General features: G+C 42.7%; 1 protein-coding gene across 1 annotated transcript; it reads right to left on the minus strand.

Annotated features, from left to right (window-relative positions):
* Positions 1 to 794: 794 nt before the first annotated feature.
* On the minus strand, positions 795 to 16001 carry map3k14a (mitogen-activated protein kinase kinase kinase 14a). Its single transcript, XM_030793921.1, has 15 exons — positions 15917 to 16001; positions 8924 to 9192; positions 8449 to 8488; positions 7907 to 8249; positions 6807 to 6941; positions 6550 to 6679; positions 6026 to 6154; positions 4142 to 4246; positions 3875 to 4032; positions 3598 to 3748; positions 3105 to 3473; positions 2753 to 2862; positions 1688 to 1826; positions 1317 to 1417; positions 795 to 1040 (listed from the first exon to the last, which is right to left on the minus strand). The coding sequence occupies exons 2-15, from the start codon at positions 9183 to 9185 to the stop codon at positions 795 to 797; spliced, it is 2418 nt and encodes an 805-aa protein (XP_030649781.1). The 5' UTR covers positions 9186 to 9192; positions 15917 to 16001.
* Between the last annotated feature and the right edge of the window lie 844 nt (positions 16002 to 16845).

A 16845-nucleotide genomic window follows, 5' to 3' on the forward strand; every position in this document is an offset into this window, starting at 1 on the left:
TTATTGTATACAGATAAACGGCAATTCACGGGTGGGATGCAAACAGATGAGATTTTGAGAGGCTTAACCCCTTCGACAGTGATTACACTCTGTGGTTCAGGACTTAAAACAGTGACACATGCCATATTTAATGAAACTAATTGAAACCTTACTAAAATGTCAGTCATAACAGGAAGCGTGTTTTGATTGGCTAGATTTATACAGTTAACTCCTCATATATATCAACAGTATATATGATTCATAGATTTTACTGTACCATATGTTCTATACATTTTACATACACACACACACACACACACACAAACACACATATATGTATGTGTGTGTGTGTGTGTGTGTGTATATATATATATATATATACACACACACACACACACACACATATATATACACACACACACACATATATATGTATATATATCTATATATACACACACATGTGTGTGTGTATGTAAAAGCACTGATGAAATAACAACAAAAAACATTACAAATGCAGCAGATTCCCGAATTCTTAAAGGCAGGAGAAATAACGAACAGAAACATGAATGTTCTTAGAACATTTAAGGACTTATTTAGATCAACTTAAGTGAAATTACTTAAGTAAACATGTTGAGGAAGTAAACACTTTTGATGCTTTACTGCAGTAGCCTCAAACATGAAACACGTTGCCTGTAAGCTGCTGTGGGTAGACAGTCAGACATCAGCTAAGAGAGCGCACGTCAAACAGTGACTCGCACGTCAAACAGTGACTCGCACGTGAAACAGTGACTCGCACGTCAAACAGTGGTTCGGACTCAAAACTTAGACGGCAGGGTCTGCAGTTCTCCATTTTGAATTCTCCATTTCCAGGGTGAGCTGCAGCAAGACGCGTGTCTGCAGGACGAGGCATGGCAACCACAGGAGGCGGGCTTGTAACCAAGGGCGTGGTTACAGTCCGGGGCGGGGACGCAGCGGAGGAAGAGGCCGGACTTCTGCACCTCTTCGTCGTGGGCGACCATACGTCCGTCTTCGCTCTGTAGGCTGAACACGCTCAGGGAGATCTGACAAAGAGGACAAAAGGGAACACGCATGAATTAGGCTCAAAGTTTGACTTTGTTTAGATCAACGACACAGATGTGCGAGATATCTTAAATGTTCAGCTTTACTGGAACTGAATCTAGCTTCAGCTGCCTTTACTTTCTTGAAATTTTTGGAATGCGTTCTCCTTCAAATGTTACGTTCCAAGACCACACCTTGTCCCTAACTGAATCACAAACAGGAATCAAAAAATCTCTTGAATGTACTGTATGAAAATATCTCTCACACAGGCCGCTTACCTGTTCACTGATCCCTTTGGCTATGTGTCCGACTGTTACCCTTGGCGCCTCTCGGATACGGAGGCATTTCCCATTGAAGTCACGGATACACACGTCCACTCCTAAAATAGGATGGATGAATAAGAACTGTCATATACACACACGTCAAAAAAAGTCTTAACTGCAAACATGGACACACAAATACCTTCAATATAAGCCTTCTGTGAGCTTGTGAGCTATGTGAGTGCATGTGTGTGTCTGTGTGTGTGAGTGTGTGTTCTCTTTTAATACACATAAACTATGTGGGTAGCTGTAGCACAGGATGACAAAAGGCAGGAGGAAGCCGGGGTGCTGTGGCTGAGAAAGGGGGCTCTGCTTGGCCAGACACTCACCGTCAAAGCACCTCGGCGGGGGCTGGTGGACACGACCGAGCCAATCCACGCTGAAGCTCTGGCCATCTGATTGGCTGTTGTAGGAGAACACGTCTGAGCAGAAGTCCTCATCTGAGCCAAGTGACCAGCGACCTGAGTCCTGGGAGAGAGAGAGAGTTATGGGAAAATTACTTTGGTAATTACTTTAATATTTTGATATTCTACTGTGATTTGTGTTTTACAGATGGATGGATGGAGTTTGGAAGGCCTGATAGAACTCCTGTTTTTGTGATGTACATGTATGCATAGGTACGTGTGTGTGTTTGTGTGTGTGTGTGTGTGTGTGTGTTTGTGTGTTTGCTTTTTATAAACTTGTACAGTAACACCTAACAACTGATTGCGAACGTCAATTATACATCAATGCACGTGGTTTCCCCATGCGACAAAAATAAAACTATATAAAAAAAGATATGATATAACTGGTCATTGCTCTTATATTAGAGCTAGTTACTAAGATTTTGAATGATGAATGTGTGTGTAGGCGGTTATGGTAAAGGAACAAAAATTAAAAACACGCGTTGTTGAGACATGCTCCATAGCCTATGATTCATCGTCAGTGCAGACAAAAATACCCAATATTGCAGGAGCCAATGGCACATCAGTAAACTAAGATTTTTGCGGAGGGTGGAAGCCTGTTCTTCCTCAAAAAAAAAAAAGAACATGTGTCTGGGTTTTACAGTCAACACAGTAAGGCATACCAAAGAAAAGAGGTAAACAACTGTTCCCAGGAACCAGACAGTCACTATACCGTCAAGTGTTACACTGAAACCTAACAATGACATTTCTGTTCTCCCGGACTACCAGGAAAACAGAACTACTTGCCTTTCTGAACGGGCCTCATGAAACAAACAAACCAACCTCAGATGCCCAGTCAAATACCATTTAAAAAAATGTTACATGTTGCTTCGTCACTGCCTTTAACGTCAGTATATAAATATGTGCACTTCCTCAAGTTTTTGCATCCTGTAAATGGCTAAAGGTCATAGCTAAAGATCATTACACCCACTGAATAGGGATGTCGCTCACCCTTTTTTCCCAGTGTTCCTTGCTGGAGGGACAGTCACTGCTCAGCACAGAGAACATTTCCTCTTGCTTCTCCACAGAGTGGAGCTGAGACAGGCTCTCAAGACAGAACTCTACACACACACACACACATACACAGAAAGAGAGAGAGAGAAACAACATAAATACACAAATAAGTGTTTTCAAATCAATGACTGTTAAATTGAGTGAAAGCTTAGGCACACAAATGTGTTCAAGATATGTGTTCATTACACGTGCTGTATACATAACACTATTGTTATGTTCAGGGTTGAAGAATTTTACTCGCAAATGTTTGTTATTTCAAATGTCATGTGATCTGCAGTTGACCCCTGACCTGTCTCCAGTTTACGGAGCTCCTGCTCTGGTCCTGTTGTGTGTCTTTCGCATCTGGGGGACGGGGATGGGTGTCGGTTCTGAGACCTAGGAAATGGGGACGGTTCGTTTCTCTTTTTGTCCATTTTTTCCTTCTTCTCTTTTTCCGGCTCCTCCGCCGTTCCCTTGTTCATGCTTTCTTTTCTTTGGTTTTGTTGCCCCCCCTCACTCCTCTTCTTCCCTGAGCTCATCCACTGCAACTCAGAGGCACCGGAGGAGGGGGTGTGGTCTGAGGAGGTGGGCGTGTCTGACTGGGAGGAGCCAGGCACATCTTGCTTCCTCAGTGGTGGCAGATAGGCCCCTCCCCTTATTGGACCCTTGGGACCACCCACTAAAACGACACATGTCAGTTCATTAGTTAACAGTTAATGATACACACACGTGCAAATACAGACAAACACACACACACACACACACACACACACACACACACACAAATAACTCGAAACTCTTACCGTTTTTTATTGCTTCTCTGACTTTAAGTTTCAGCTTTTCTGCTGTATCTCTCTTTTCTGGATCTTTCTGTAGCCCTGCCTTAATAACCTCAGCTGTGTGTGAGCTGCAGTCCGGCGGAGTTTCCCTCACAGGTGGAGGTTCATCGGCTATCTGTAACCATGAAAACGAACATACACAGTCAAAAGACAGTTAAGGAAAACTTTACTATTAGCGTAACAATTTGCTAGTAAAAATGCTTCAGTAACGTGACAGCAAAAGCAACCAACTGCACTTCACCTTCAGGTAGAGTGGGCGGGAGTAATAGCGGGTCCAGGGTTGGCAGCCATTGAGCATGTGCAGAAACATACAGCAACTGCTCCACAGGTCTGTTTTGGTACTGACCCTCTCCCCTCTCACCACCTCAGGAGACATGTGTGTTTCTGTGCCCTTTGGACCTGCAAAGGACCCATAAACACAGAGAGAGAATTTATACACTGTTTGATTGGTACTAACTTAATGAACGGTTCAGTGTTGCGTGTGTGTGTGTGTGTGTGTGTGTGTTACCTTGGGAGGCACTGATGCTCTTTCCCTGTTCATCAGTTCTCTCCGATTGTCCAAAATCACACAAGAATGCATCCTTTCCATCCTCAGACAGCAATACGTTATCCGCTGAAAGACACACCCACATTAACAAACATGAATAAACACTATAAAACGTTACTCACTATGAATCATCTTGTAAATCAGAGTTTGTAGAGCAGGCATTCTCAACCAAAATAACACACAACTTCATGAGTAAAATGGAGGCTCTGATGGAAACAAGGGGACCTCTTTTAGCCAACTGCTAATATACCTCAATTAACTACTTTAATGATCACTATTTTCTTTATTAAGTGAGTCAGACAACGTGCTAGTGTTGGTCTTGAGTAACCATGTTTTATTGGTGGTAGACTGTGGTCAACAAGGCTTTTTGCCATTTAACATTACTCTACCTATGAACCATTGCTTTTGTGGTCCTACACTTCCAGGGAAGTTTACAACAAGGGTTTATTGAGAAACAAACCCATGGTTTTGATTTTACCACAGTGACACAAACCTCAGTGACCCTTACAGTGAGAGTAGCCGACTATGATCTGGTCTGCAGTATTTAAACTGAACACCAGATGGCGCCGGACCTGTGATACATACATATATGTACTTCCTCTCTTTCGTTGTCTTGTTTTTCTTTACTCTCGCTCTTTTTGAATCTGTCTGAAAATCGTTACGGATAATAAGCGTTCCTGTTCTAAATTTATTCTGAAAAATACTGAAGTGCACTTCTCTCTCTCTCTCTCTCTCTGTGTTCACTTCCATTTGTCCATTTTTGTCTTGCTTTTTTCTTCCTCTCTCTCTCTCGCTCTCTCTCTCTCTCATTCCCCGCCCCTTTGCTCTCAGTCTCATGAGTCATGCTGTGGGAAATTCCCAGCTTGACTGCTGCACTGCCTCTCTATACCCTAATCTCTCTCTCTCTCTGTTTCCCTCTCTCTCTCTCTCTCTCTGTTTCCCTCTCTGTCTCTCTCTCTCTGTCTCTGTCTCTCTCTCTCTCTCTCTCTGTTTCCCTCTCTCTCTCTCTCTCTCTCTCTCTGTCTCTGTCTCTCTCTCTCTCTCTCTCTCTCTCTGTCTCTCTCTGTCTCTGTCTCTCTCTCTCTCTCTCTCTCTCTCTCTCTCTCTCTGTCTCTCTCTCTCTCTCTCTCTCTGCAGTTTTTGCAGTCTGTACTAATTCCTGTAAGACCTGCTAAACCCGGCCATAAATACCCAGCATGTTCGTGTACTTAAGATAAACACTGACATTTATTTTACCTCAGTAAATATGACGTTGACCAAACAGGTTTCAATCTGTTCCAAAACCAGGAACATAGGAACTCACTACTGACATGCACTAATGATACGGGATGTCTTCTCCTCTGTTCTCTTATGCTTGAGGTAAAGGCCAAATCTAAACATATATTCTCACCCTCGTTCAAAATATTCATTCAGCTAGGCAGACGCTTACATCAAATCTTTCAACAGTGTCAAGGGATTCAGTATGATTGTTCCATTTCCTCTGGCGTAGTTTGACAAGTGGAGTTAACAGCCTAGCAGCAGCACAGCAATAAGCATTGAGAATGAGCTCTGCCCAACATGTTAACCTTTGAGACTGTTGGCAAGTATAGAGAACGCTGGGGAAACTAGGAGAACCAGTATGTACAACATTTCCAATTTACCAATTTTAATGGCAAATTAACTCTTCGTGGAAAAGCAACCCGAGGCAAATAGCCGAGCGTTGCCAACTTTCGAGTTCTTGATCTCGGTTTGGGAATTCCTCCTTTTTAATGCCTGTGTTACCCAATCGGAATGAGGAACAGATTTGGCAAAGCTCAGCAAATCTGTCCCAAATTTAAAACGATGGTTCACATGTCCTCAGCTTACCTTTGATGTCCATGTGAACGATGCGTTTTTTGTGCATATACATCAGTGCATCGAGAACTTGACCTAAGTAGTGCAGGGACAGATCTTCTGGAAACCGACCCCGCTCCTTCAGCAACTGTGCCACGGAATCTGTTAAACAGATAAACAACAAGAATGCAGGAACTACAGTGGTAATATTCACGGAATTAAGGTGTGTCAGAGACACAACCAGAACGACCCTGAAGCATATATAATGTATCTGAGGGACGTGTGTGTTGTGTGTTGCTTATGGACAGGGCAAAAGGTCAAACACAATGTCAGACTCAGCCATCAGAAAAGTATTTCGCAGTTTCTCAAGACTAAACTGACTCAAACAGAGAACAGCACAGAACAGCGATGTTCAGACAGTGGTTTGAATACTTTAAAACGAGGGTTTTTGAAATACAGCCAGTTTGCTACAGAGGCCCACGTTTGTAGCTGTGTGTGTGTGTGTGTGTGCGAGTGTGTGTGCGAGTGTGTGTGCGTGCATGCGTGTCTGCCCTCACCTTTTTTGAGTTCCATGAAGAGAATGATGTTTGAGCCCTCTCGGACTGTGCCAAAAAGTTCCACCACTCGATGAGACTGGAGGGCACTCCACGTACCCACCTCCTCACTCCTGAACTTCGACAATGGAATCTGACCGAAACGGAAAAAAGGTGATTAAGTACACACACATGCACAGAAACACAGCAACTCAGAGTCACTCCAACAGACACACAAAGTCTCTCTCTCTCTCACACACACACAAACAGTATGTGAATACCTTTTTGGCAGCGAATGTGAAGCCAGTTGTTCTGTCCCTGCCCTTGTAGACGTCTCCATATGACCCCTGCCTCAGACGCTCACAGAGGTCATACTCCCGACCCTCCCGGTACTCATAGTCCACGGGCTGCTGTTTCTGTAGTGACAAGAGAGAGAAGGGAGGCTGTCAGAACTGATCTTGGATCAGCGGTTTGGAACTGGAGAGAGAAAAGGAAGATATCAGAACTGATCCTGGATCAGCAGTTTGTAACTGGAGCAAGAAATGGAAGGTGTCAGAACTGATTCTGGATCAGCAGTTTGGAACTTCGAGAGAGGAGAGAGCGCATTAGAACTGATTCTGAATCAGCTGTTCTTCACTTCGCTTGGATTTCTGATTTGAATTGGGTGTCTATGGCTGTTTAATACCCATTTGGCCAAGGATACCAGGCTGACAGGTGGTTTGAGAGAACATTAACATAAAATCTACATGGTGCCACATCCACTGGCGCATTATGAAAGAGTGGTAATTAGTTATAGGAAATCAGGTGGTTTAGGGAGGATCACGAGGAGACGGACAACATAAAAGACCTAAAAAAAAATAAGATCATGACAACTCTAAATGAGGAGTGTCAGAACAATGATTTCAGAGTTTGTTTGTCGGTGCGAGGAAAATCCCGAAAGCAGAACTAGGTTAGAGAAGTAAATGTAGAACGATCTGAACAGAGAAAAACAGGAAACCAAGAGCCACAACATCGCTAGTCACCTTGTGGCTGCGCTTGTATGTATGTTTCTGTGTGTGTGTGTGTGTGTGTGTCTGTGTGTTTGTGTTTGTGTGTGTGTGTGTGCGTGCGCACGCGTGCGTGTATGCGTATGTGTCAGTGCTTGTGTGTTTGTATGTGTGACTGAAAGAGAAAGCATGTTTGTCACGCATAAACGCAATTGCTCTCTCTCTCTCTTGTGCTCTCTGTCTCTCTCTCTCTGTATGAATACGTCTTGGTCTGTTTCTTCATGTACATTAAACATTCTTGCACGTTTGCGTATGTGCACATGTGCACAAGCACACGTCAAGCATATGAATGGAGGAGGGGGAAAAAAAAACGAAAGAGAAGAGAAGACACTCACCTCATTAAACAGAATTCCCTCGTTCACGTAGCTTTTGCTCTCGCTTTCGGAGTCGTCTTCCGACACCTGCACCTCCCTCTCCAGCTCTTTGGCGAAAGCTGGAACGTAACAGCGATCCCCTTGACTTACACTCCCCCTCAATGCCGCTACAGCCAGACTGCAGTCCCCACCTCCGCTCAGGTCGCTCCCCAGAGACACCTCGTCCTGCTGGGCATAGTGTAAGTGGATAGGGATGGAGGTCAGCTGGGTTTGTGACCATTGGTTGTGAGTCGGCGAAGGAGGTTCTGTCTCCTGTATGGAGAGACTCTCTGTGGGAGTGTTGTGTTGAGGTTTTGGGAGACGACTGGAGAGGAGCAGACACAAGACAGATGATCAGAAATTACAGGAGAATACAGCTGATCTTTTTGAAGGCTGTTTATGTATTTGTTTGCCTGTAATGCAACAACGTGTGTCATCTTGACAGGCTTTAAATGTCTGAGTGTTGTGGGGGGGTTTCTTGTTGTTGTTGTTATTGTTATTGTTGTTGCTACTTTAGTATTTACCTGTTGTTGGGGCAGAATTCCTGCGAATCCTGAGATTCACCTGCATGAGAGGAGAGAGGAAAGAAAATGAAGTCAGTCTCTAGCTGCAGGACCCCTTCCCAGTCTGAGCCACAAACATTTAGTCCTAAACTCTTATCCGACCCAAACTCTTTCATTTATCCCTTAAACCCAATGGTTTATCCAAGACTGGGTCAATCCTCCTCCAGAAAGGCCATCGTAAATGTAATCTTACTCCGGCCCCGCCCAAACACACCTGATTCAGCTGACCAAAGTCCGGAATCAGCCCCTGAATTCTACAGTAAGCTGAATTACAACCGAGTAAAAAAAAAAAAAAAAAACCCATCTCTAAGAAGATCTTACAGGAGCTCAGCCTCTAAGGAGGAAACATAGCCCATTTCCTCTGTTAGCCTCGTTTGACCCCATTTCCCCATATCCATCCTTCCATTTACTCTTCAGTCTGTCATTCCGCACTCACATTCTGCTTGGGCAATGATGGACATAGGAGACTTCTCCAAGCACAGCGGCTCAGTCCCCACATGTTTGGCAGTTCCATGGGTGATGACCGACAAAATCCGTTGTATGAAGACCTCTTTTTTGCCCTCCTCTTTCGCCTCCTCGCTCCCCTGCTCCGATTCATCTCCCGAACTGGAGTAACTGGCACAGAAGGCCTTCTGTTTGTTCAGGTTCGGCGCGGAGAAGGGTAAGGTGGAGTTCAACACGCGTTTTCTAACTGCCATCTTTTACCTGCGGAAGAAAGAAACAAACGTTATTGTCATGAGACAGAGATCCTCGACGTCCAAATTCCTGAAATTTACCACCCAAATATGGCGCAAGATCCCACTGACCAAAGAGTCCATGAGTGGGTGCAGAAAATAACCGGATTATTGGGAATACTTAACATAACACATGGACATCTGGTGACAACTTCATGGTCTGTGTTAACTTCGAAACTGACAATGGATCCAAGCTCTCTGGTTTAGAGGCAGAACCACCACAGATATCTATGTCTGTAACTTTTGCCAGCCGGTATCTCAATGCATGATGGGAGTTACCAACAAATTGTGTGTTGCGATAATCCGCATCGCGAGAGTGCGCGCACGTGTGTGTTCAGTTTATTCAGCTGAATTTGTATTTGCCATCTGTGTGCCTGCGTATATGTGTATGTTTACATAATTTCGGTAGGCAAAAAACACATGTTTGTTTACTCCTTTACTGTGAAAACCATTTGCTTTGATAGACTGAATTAAACTCAATACCAGTCAAATTTAAAACTATGAGTCCACTTGGCCTTCTTAAACTTCCACTTGTGTCCACCAACAGCACTCTTTGCTGTTCTATAATATCAGGCAGCTGGCATTTCTCAACAGACAGTCACGGTCAGTTACAAATACACATCCTTTTTTTTCCAACGTAAGGCGACGATAGAATTTCACTGACATCGACATGAGGCTAATTGTCTCTGCACTTTGCACCTGCAGTTTCGCTATTTACGTCGAAACAAAAGGCGCTCTTGTTCACTTATCACTTCCTTGTCTTTGTTGCTGCAAAACTGGGAGAAGAGGCATTTGTCCTCTGATTGGAGAAAGGAAATTATATAGCTCATCTTGACCACAAAGGCAGGGGAGCGTGTAGCAGTCTCGTTCTTGTTTTGACAGAAACAATTACACCTTGTTAAATTGTTATATTGGAAGTTTACTCAGCATGTCGAATGAGCGAAAAGTGCAGAAAACTTTAAGCAGACAGACTGACTTTAACTTTTGAGCTAGGTTCTCGAGAAACTTTGAATGAAGTGTTTACAAAATAACCTCAACGATTACAGATTGTTGAAACTATTAAAGGTGGTAAGTTCAGTGATATGGAGGGACTGATTTGAAATCTTGACTTATTTGACTTGGTAATATCTGACATTTGTGTTCACATCTTCTTTCACTTCCCAGACTCACAGAAAACAACAGAGAGCAGAGTTACACGATGTTGCATCATGGAGCCTCCAAATGACCCCGGTTAATCCTCCCCCTTCCCCCGTTCTCCTTCTCTCCTAACTCCAGAGCTAAGAGAAAACAGACGTCCATTCTAAAGTGACATCATCTCCATGCGCCTGCCAAAATGTTCGCTAGTCGCATGGAGCTGTGTTCCACCATTTCGACGCTTCACATAGTCAAAATGACTTCTAAGCCGGCTCGTTTACTGCCAAGCATCTGATGAGACATTCTCTATTAGAACTCATCTGCCTGCCAAAACGTAGAAAACGGTCTTTGATAGTTGAATTATTCACACACTGGGGATCAAAACTTGGACCTTACTTTTAGGTCTTCCAACCTCAAGAGAAGCTAGAACAAGAGATATGACCTGTTTTATCAGTGGGTTTCACTGTCTTTGAGCTGGATTCTTCTATTCATGTATCGCTGTCTTACTTTACATTGTTTGGTATGCGTTTGTTCGATTTGACATGGGGCGACTGGATGTGTGCTCTTGTTTTCGCAAATGCAGAAACTGCTCATTGCGGTCCCGTGTGCAAGAGACGCTTCAAATTCATGATGTCTAACAGTGCAACTGCTTTTCATCTGACTGGGAAATCTCTTGTGCATACAGTCAAATACGAAAGCAAACACGCATTTCTAAATCAAACCGATTCGAAACTTCTTCCGAACTGCAACCACAGTGCGCGGCGTCTTGAAAGAAATTCACCGCAAAACAAGTTTTAGACAATGCTGTCATAACCAAATAGCTGCCTTTAGGGAAGACGAATCTTGGTACTAATACCGCGATCGACATATGACTAGGTGACCAGACAACTACCGGCTAACATTAGGTGACACCACCCCTCCTGATATGACATGCAAAACGCTAGGATAAGTCTACACGAGATCTATCAACAATAGTCTTCACGCATTTTGCGACAAATGTTTTTTCAAATGAAATGCCGAACAAACTGAATCTGACGGCCATTATGAAAACAGGATTCACGTAAAATCCTCTCTGGTTGAGGAGAAACGTCGCGCTGTTACAGATGCATTCATGAAGGAAACTCCTCCTGACGTCAAATATAACATTCTTCTCAATATCTTGTTATTATCACACATTTCAATTTAAGATGCACTAAGCTCGAGCAGCACTGGACTTATGTGCGTTTTATTCTTCCCCAGTCTTTCAACATTTGCTAAAGACCAAGACAAAAAATACTTGATGCACAGACCCAAACACACCCTGCTTTCATTACCGTTCTACTGCAATACAAAAAGATTTTGCAATGTGGGCAAATCCCCATTCCAAGAAGTACTGGCTTAGTGACAAGGCAGCAAGTGAGTGAGAGAGCTAAACAGAAATATGAAGACAGTACACATACCAGTCGAAGCGAATCAAAAATACCGTCTTTTCGCTATTTTCCTTTCAGCTTCACGAGCGGCGAGTGTTCTCATTGCTTCACTCTTTGCTTTGCATTCGTTTACTTGCTTGCTCTTACCCTCCCCCTTTCTCTCTCTCTCTCTCTCACTCACTCACTCAAAGGTACCACCTCTGCTGCTGTTTGAGCCATGGCTTTCTGCCAAATTCAGTGTGGCTCGGAGCTCACGCGGAAGACCAGTTACAGGAAATCCATCTCTTTCTTTTCTTTCCTCCCTCCCTACCGCTCTCTCCCTCATTAACTCCCTCTTCTCCTTCTCAGGCTGCATAGAAGGTTCTGTCACACTCTTTTTTTTTCATTCTTCCATTTCTATTGAATCCTGGTTATCTCCCAAACTCAGTTGTCCTTTCTCCTAAAGTCTCCAGTTTTCCATTTCCCTGTTTATCTCCGTGTATCAAATATTTTCAGTTGTCATGTATTTTTTTCTCAGTCCCATGTTTCATCCTGATACAAACAGTCTGCCTTTTTAGGACATTCAGAGCACAGAGGCTTGCAATCTGCAACAATCTATAAACCATAACTGAATTTGTAGTAGGTTGTGAAGGTTGTGAACATATCATATGACTGAGGCAGTTTGTCTTGGGGCTTGGTAAACAGAAAAGTCTCTCTCCAGTGCACCTGAATGAACAAATCTACTGTATGACTCCACCCTCTCTGTAAAAAGTTTTTTTTCAAAGTCCAACTCAATGAGATCATACAATTCTCAGATAGAGCGACTCCTTTTTCAGAAATGTGAACCATCCCGTCAAAGACTTAGAAGAATCAGTTCTTGCTCAGATCACAAAAACTATTTCATATTGTGACAAAAGGCCCAGTATTGAAAAGAGTTAATTGACCAAATGTTAAATTGCTAAATTTGTCCTCTCTATACGACAATGACAGAGGGCAATAGCTCGATAGTTACTGCAGTAGGGTAATCTTTGATTATTTAATCTTAAACCAAAGAACTAGAGAATTGCTGGAACTGTTACCTGCATTACCAGAGATACAATAGGTGATTGTCACATGACACATTTTTGACCAATCACTGAACTAAGTGACTTAAAACAGGCACTCTGCTTGAGGGTTAAGACTCTGGATCAAAATCATTAATCCAAACATCAAAGGAGTAAAATAATATGAAACCATATGCAAGGGACAGGAGACTCATCGCACCCCCCCTTTCTTTCTCTTTCTCTTTCTCTTTCTCTCTACCTCTCTCTCTCTCTCCCCCCTTTTCTCCCCATCCTACTCCCATCAAGAGTCACTCTAACCAAACCAAACCACTACCATGTGCTACGTTATAGTGATTCATGTGTCTTTTCCCATTTAAACCAGTGAGAATAAAGAGAAGGGATCAGTATTTGTCAATATTTGCCAGTCAAACCTCATCAGGGCATCTCTTCATTACTACGGATCTGCGTTCAACAAGAGTTGGCAAACTCCCATTCTGTTTGTACTTGTTTTTTTCATGAACTATCTATGATTTGGAGTCCTGTGAGAGGAAAAAAAAACTGTGACTTAGGAAGCGTGTTCCTCTTTTTTTTTCTTTTCTCTCTGTATTTTCATTTCTGGTCATACTGCACAAAAATGATCAAGCCATAAATGAGCGTTAAACCGCATGCAAGATCTGTCACTTCTGTTTAAAAACTAAAAGGGAAACTGCGGTTTGACGTTCAAGATTTTGAAGAAGTATCGTTATTATGGGCGTAAACCATGCTCATAGACTTTGACTTTTGCCTGATACTTTACCTAAAGCAACATTAAAACATTGAACCAGGCCCTTGCTAACCCGACATAGAATCTCATTGCAGCCTACTTTAAAAGTCACTGAATACACTTTTCATAACCATTTTTTTCTGATAAAAAAAACAAAACAAAACAAAACTTTACATAGCTTTGATATGCTTCAGTTAAAGAATCAAAAACATGCAGGGTATGAATTGCAGTAATTCTAAGAGACCGATTGTAATCTCAAATATTTGACCGGAAAGAGGAAGGGGTGATGTTTACTAAGGCTGTCCATTTGTGACCACACATAAATTAGCACTGCGGTGTGGACAGAAGTTTTGGTTGGACAGAATGGAGAGTACACACTCAAAAAACTCTGACCTGAGAAACCAATCTGACCAGAGGGAATGCCCACTCACACTCAGCTATGAACAACCTCTCCCCCCCCCCCCCTCCCTGTGTGTGTGTGTGTGTGTGTGTGTGTGTGTGATAGATGGAATCTACTCTGTATGCTTGGCAACCAAGTAACCAAAACAATGCCAGCAACCTCACAGGCAAAGTGCAAAGTACAAGACTTTTTGAATAGCTGAAAACTGTTCTATGTTGAGAGTGTGTTCTCACATACACAAATATGACACACATACACACACAACATGGGTAACATCTTTTACTAAATAAACTTGACTACATTCAGAACATTCTCAGTGTAACGCTTAAACTAGGGCAGTACACAGGCTCCAGTTAATAATGAGAAAGAGATGCTTTAAAATGCAGACAGATGTAAGGAGTGGGTGGAAAGGAAGAGAGGGGAGTGTTTGTTTCTAGATTCAGGAATGGGGCCTTCTGTGTGTGTGTGTGTGTGTGTGTGTGTGTGGAATTAGAGCCCCAGGTTCTGTAACCAATAAATCTCAGCTCTTCCTCTCTATATGGACTTAGTCACCAAGCCATACAAGAATGTGTATCAATTAAGACTGTAAAAAGAAACACATGTGTATGTGTGCAGACACACACACACACTCACTCAGAAAGAGGCCATGAGTATGGAACAAAGAACAAAGGAAAACAGACCTGAGCTCTCAGTCACACACACACACACACAGAGCACTGACTCATCCACGCCCACACACACAGATGCTTCAGTTTTGAGTCAGGTCTGCCTAAAGCTCCATTGCTGGGCTCTAACAAGACCATCCACACCCCATACCACTGCCTGGATCCCCCCAAGCTGTAAAGTGGGCCCCTTAGCCTTTCATGGATAGACCAGGACACTTAATACATGAATGATTTTGCAATTCAGCAAAGATTAGAAACCACCCACACACCTCATGTCGCTCCTGGCAACTTGCCCCTACTGGAAGAATTTGTGACATTGGATCCCAAACATCTGAATGTACGTTGTCCGTTTGTGTGTGTGTGTGTGTGTGCGTGTGTTAGTGTGTGTACGTGTGTGTGAGTGGTCAAGTTACTGATAGGGGTTTTCTCCACTGTTAAGTGTTTGACAACTTTTGCCGTAGCAACATCCAATACAAAACATACATGAAGGACACCTGTCTGGGATCTTTAAAAGCACAGCACAGATACAAAGCAAAGAACCCCACTCTCTAAAGGGGGTGGACTCTTAACTCACTGGGCAGTTTTTGACAGGGGCTCTCTATAGCCAAATTGTGACAATAAGCAACACCTCATACTGGGTGGGGCAGGTTCAGTCTCAACAGGTGGGTCTTTGTTGCACACTGATGCAGCCCGTTTCAAACCATGCCAGCTCTAAAGCGGCATGTGATGACACCTTGAACGGAAAATGCATGTCTTTAACTGTATTTCAAAGCCAAATCCTCCCCATCCCTCATGTACTAGTTCCGAAGACACTGTTTCCGTGCGCAATAGCTTAAAAAGAGAGATCTGCTGACTTTCGCAGACAGCAACTATATTTATATTTTTTTTTTATGTTCGGATACAGTCCGATAATACATTACATAAAACCTGTTTTACCGAGCAAACTGTTTAGCTATAGTTATTTTACTTCAAGACGATTCATTCCGAACTTAATTGCGTAAACTCAAAATCTTGTCAGCTGTTTCAACTGTAGAAAATTCATTTAATGCGTCATTTTGAAATCAGACTTAAACTCTGTTAACTCGTCCTTGAGATGTACACCGTTCGCAAGTCAGGCGTATGTAGACCGTTGCTCTACATGAGATGTCTTCCATTGTAAAATATGGGTGCGATGTCGCTTCCTTGTTCTCTCCTCCGCCATTTCGATTTTTTAAAAAATGGCTAAAATCGTACCTCTTACTATGAAAAACAACCACAAAGTCTTTAATTTAACGAAAAGATAGTCACAATAAGTAGACTTACCGTGGTGTGTACACAAAGTTTCGGCGGAAACCTGGCTCTAATTTGGAGGCTATCTTATCCGACACACCAAGGCAGAGTGGCTCAAGTCAGGGTTTGATAAAGGCATGACATCACCCAAACGTAAAGAGACTGGAAAGCGAAAGTAAACGATTTTTTTAAAGTTCGATTGTAAAGGTGGTGCTGGTGTTAACAGCTTATCACAGGTAATTCGGCAATTAAAAAAATGATTTGCCTGACTGCAGTCATTACAAAAGAAATAAATAACCATTTCCTATACATTGTGGAGCTTGTAAAATGTTTTTTTGTTTTTTTTAAAGTTGGCGAATATTGACATTAAGCTGCCAGACGAGACACAACTTCAGGTTTGATTTTTGGTGGCTTGGAGATGCAATACCTGTCCATGTGACAAATCATCTCACAAATACAACCAACAACTAAAAACAGCATGTTGCTATAGGTCAATAATAGATGCATTCTTCCCCTCCTTCCCCATTAATGAATAATACGCAAGAGGTTTCGTTGTGTATGATTTTGATTTTTATGAAATTATTATGAATTCTTTCATGAATACGTTACCACCACTCTGATCGTATGAGTAGTGTCAAACCGTCTTGTGACAAAACTGGTTAAAGTGTATTCATTATTTAAATGTTGTCGGGGGGATGCCATGTACGTGATAATGGTTTATAACATACCGTTTATTTGACGGTGGTAAATTAGTAGTACCTACTTGCTTGGTGAACTGACTGCACATACAATGCATATTTACATCACTAGAGTGCGCTCTTACTCTTGTAATTGCATTTTCCTATTTTTGGCCACAAGCGTTACAGCGAATCCCAGCACAGAAGAGCAATTCTTACCTGACTCCGTTTACAGACTCAGAATAAATTACAATATTAAAAACAGTCTTAATACGAACAAATGTA

Source organism: Chanos chanos, chromosome 16, assembly GCF_902362185.1.
Source record: "Chanos chanos chromosome 16, fChaCha1.1, whole genome shotgun sequence".
Taxonomy (NCBI): Eukaryota; Metazoa; Chordata; class Actinopteri; order Gonorynchiformes; family Chanidae; genus Chanos; species Chanos chanos.

Coding starts and splice junctions, on each gene's coding strand:
- map3k14a (XM_030793921.1), bottom strand. CDS start 9,185: ATGGCAGTTAGAAAACGCGTGTTGAACTCCACCTTACCCTTCTCCGCG. Junction 8,250..8,448: donor GAATTCTGCCCCAACAACAG/GTAAATACTAAA, acceptor GCTCCTCTCCAG/TCGTCTCCCAAAACCTCAAC. Junction 1,041..1,316: donor CCAAAGGGATCAGTGAACAG/GTAAGCGGCCTG, acceptor CCTCTTTGTCAG/ATCTCCCTGAGCGTGTTCAG.